The sequence below is a fragment of the Osmerus eperlanus genome, chromosome 16 (assembly GCF_963692335.1).
Source record: "Osmerus eperlanus chromosome 16, fOsmEpe2.1, whole genome shotgun sequence".
In the NCBI taxonomy this organism is placed as follows: Eukaryota; Metazoa; Chordata; class Actinopteri; order Osmeriformes; family Osmeridae; genus Osmerus; species Osmerus eperlanus.
The window spans coordinates 14,539,137-14,542,109 of record NC_085033.1 but is presented as its reverse complement, the minus strand read 5'-3'; the positions used below and the strand labels follow the sequence as shown (position 1 = coordinate 14,542,109).

General features: G+C 51.7%; 1 protein-coding gene across 5 annotated transcripts; it reads right to left on the bottom strand.

Moving 5' to 3' along the window:
- Positions 1 to 520: 520 nt before the first annotated feature.
- On the bottom strand, positions 521 to 2,688 carry LOC134036991 (uncharacterized). 5 transcript variants are annotated; one of them, XR_009932474.1, is made up of 4 exons: positions 2,048 to 2,679; positions 876 to 1,190; positions 816 to 845; positions 521 to 785 (listed from the first exon to the last, which is right to left on the bottom strand). XR_009932474.1 is itself a non-coding variant. In XM_062482242.1 (3 exons), exons 1-2 carry the CDS (start codon positions 2,304 to 2,306, stop codon positions 916 to 918), a joined length of 534 nt encoding a protein of 177 aa, XP_062338226.1. In that variant the 5' UTR covers positions 2,307 to 2,688; the 3' UTR covers positions 521 to 785; positions 876 to 915. The 5 variants fall into 5 exon arrangements, 2 of the variants coding, with proteins under 2 accessions (XP_062338226.1, XP_062338225.1); XM_062482242.1 differs by lacking the exon at positions 816 to 845 and having other exon boundaries at positions 2,048 to 2,688; XR_009932476.1 differs by lacking the exon at positions 2,048 to 2,679 and adding an exon at positions 1,410 to 1,520 and having other exon boundaries at positions 521 to 1,190.
- Positions 2,689 to 2,973: the final 285 nt, after the last annotated feature.

Below are 2,973 nucleotides of genomic sequence, written 5' to 3'. Positions count from 1 at the left end.
GGGAGAAGGGGATGGTGGTGGGTGGCAGCAGAGCAGAACACAAGGGTAATCGAGGACGCGTGTGCGTGCATGTGTGCGACTTTATAGCGCCTCCTATCAAGCTAAGCCTATGGGCTGAGAACACGGCGATGGGTGATATGACGCGCGCTGCCCGAGTGCCACGCCTGAACTAGCTCCGCTCAGATCAAATATATCCAAGAAAAAAAACGACAAAGTGTTCTGTTATTTTTACTGCATGTTCGTTCACCAATCCTTGCTCATGGTGTTGTAGAGAAGACAGCATTCTGGGTAATGAGCACCTGTGAACATGGCGTTTAGAGAGCCAAACACAAACCTGTCAGATACTATTAGTTTGAATAATCATTCAATTACCTGTCTGCTTGGAGACAGCCAGTGAAATTGTTATTTCATTTTCTGTGAAAACGTGCAACCCATAGATCAGGAACAATCCAGTCTACTGCAATGAGGTGGTATTAATTTGCACATAGAATAAGATAGATTAACACAAATTACAAAACAGTGTTAGGGAATCAAGTTCTTTATTTATTTGGGTCTGGCTGTGTGTGTGTGTGGGGTGGGGTGCATTTCAGGAAGTAAACTCGAGGGGTCATTTCAGGGGAGGGATTGGCCTGAATAAACTGAACCCATTGACTGTTAAAATGGGAGTTTTGAAGCGCTAAATTAGATGGATAAAAAAAGACAGAAGCTGTCTTTGTGTTTTCCCTCCCACACACAGAGCCTTCCAGCTGGAAGCCCTGAGAAACACAGCGACAGACCGAGGTGGTGTCAGGGACCCTACGCTGGGGTCAGCTCAGGTCACAGGCCCTACTCTGGGGTCAGCTAAGGTCACAGACCCCACTCTTGGGTCAGCTAAGGTCACAGACCCTACTCTGGGGTCAGCTAAGGTCAAGGATCCTAGACCGAGGTAATGTAAGGGGTCAGGGAGAAAGAGAAGGTCACGTTCTGATTGGACGGCCCCTTGTTGCTAGGGAATGCTGAGATGGCACTGCGGAGAGGGGGGTCGGCGGGGAGGTGGCAGTACCCCGGAAGCAGCCCCTCTCTCTCCTCCTCCGTCTCCTGCCTCCACTTCTCCGCCCGCATCTGGTCGTCGTAAACGCTCCGCTGCTCCTCCTCCCCCTCCTGCCCTCGCTCCGTGTCCAACGCCTCTGGTTTGGGGCCTAGGATCCAGTCTGAGAAGGAGGGAGGGAAGGGGAGAAGGAAGAGAGGGAGAAGGAGAGGGGGGAAAGTAAAGAAGGAGAGAGGGAGAGAAAGAATGACACGGATGGAGGGAGAAGGAGAGGGGGAGAAGAAGAGAGGGAGGAAAAGACAGAAGAGAAAGAACACGATGAGAACAATGGTTTAGTTGACGCAGAGTTTGACGGGAGATGAGGTGCGGGGTAACGGTTCACCTTACTGTCACAACACGGCGGTGGGACTGGCAGTGGAGCACGATCACGACAAGAGACACAAGATGGAGGACACGTCTCCTGATCAACCACAGAGACACAAGATGGAGGACACGTCTCCTGATCAACCACAGAGACACAAAATGGAGGACACGTCTCCTGATCAACCACAGAGACACAAGATGGAGGACACGTCTCCTGATCAACCACAGAGACACAAGATGGAGGACATGTCTCCTGATCAACCACAGAGACACAAGATGGAGGACACGTCTCCTGATCAACCACAGAGATACAAAATGGAGGACACGTCTCCTGATCAACCACAGAGACACAAGATGGAGGACACGTCTCCTGATCAACCACAGAGACACAAGATGGAGGACACGTCTCCTGATCAACCACAGAGACACAAGATGGAGGACACGTCTCCTGATCAACCACAGAGACACAAGATGGAGGACACGTCTCCTGATCAACCACAGAGACACAAGATGGAGGACACGTCTCCTGATCAACCACAGAGACACAAGATGGAAGACAGAGAAACCCTAAACAGGGTCGGACGACCTCACATAGACACCCAGGACAACAACGACGCCCCCCTCCCCCCCGCGCGCGCGCGCGGTTACCGTGGTTACCTGTGAAGTCATGCATCAGGTCCTTGATCAGGTGACCCACAATGGCGTACATCGCCATGACCACCAGGATCACGGCCACCAGGATGTAGACCACATGGCGTGGGAGCACGATAGCGTCGCGCGCCGGAGGGACGTAGTCCACAAAGTACGGCTCCTCCCCCTCCGCCTGACCCACGGACGCCTGGGAGGGGCGGCCTGGCGTGGAACTCACGCTTGTAAAGTTCCACGCCAGGCCGCCAAACCCGGAGGTCGTTTCCATGGTTAAAAGGCGACCGCCAGAGGAGTTCTACCTCAGTGCTGGAGACGAAGCGCGAGTGAGCGGGTGTGGTGTGTTTGTATTCTGCTTCTGGGCGGCGATTAAGACAGTTATTGTTATGGAGAGGCCCGAACCACCACAAGGTACATGTTCCGGAACCCAGGTGCTGTAATTACAGTCTTTGTCAGTGTAAAGATTCAGTATTGATATTGAGTCTTTGACGAGGTTCAGTACTGGCGTGTGATGCTGATGAACTCAGACAAGGCCTCGTTCTCTGGGACGGAGATCCACCTGCTGAGAGCAGAGCTGCTTCACACAGAAACCACGGTGACAGAAAGAGAGAGGAGCGGTTACTCAGCATTGTAGTCTCTTCTCCCTCCAACAGAATAGAATATGAGGATGAAAGATGGGTTGAAGGATTCCAGAATGGATTGGATGCTGGGATTCCAGAATGGATTGGATGCTGGGATTCCAGAATGGATTGGATGCTGGGATTCCAGAATGGGCTGGATGGAATGAATCTAGGGATTCCGGAATGACAGTGGCGGAAGTATGAGAACGGTTTTGTTCTTTAAAATACCACAATGGACTCTAAAGTCTAAACAACATTCAGTCTCCAACATAAGAGCAAGGACAAGCTCTGAAAGATGTAGTTCACCTCACACAAGGA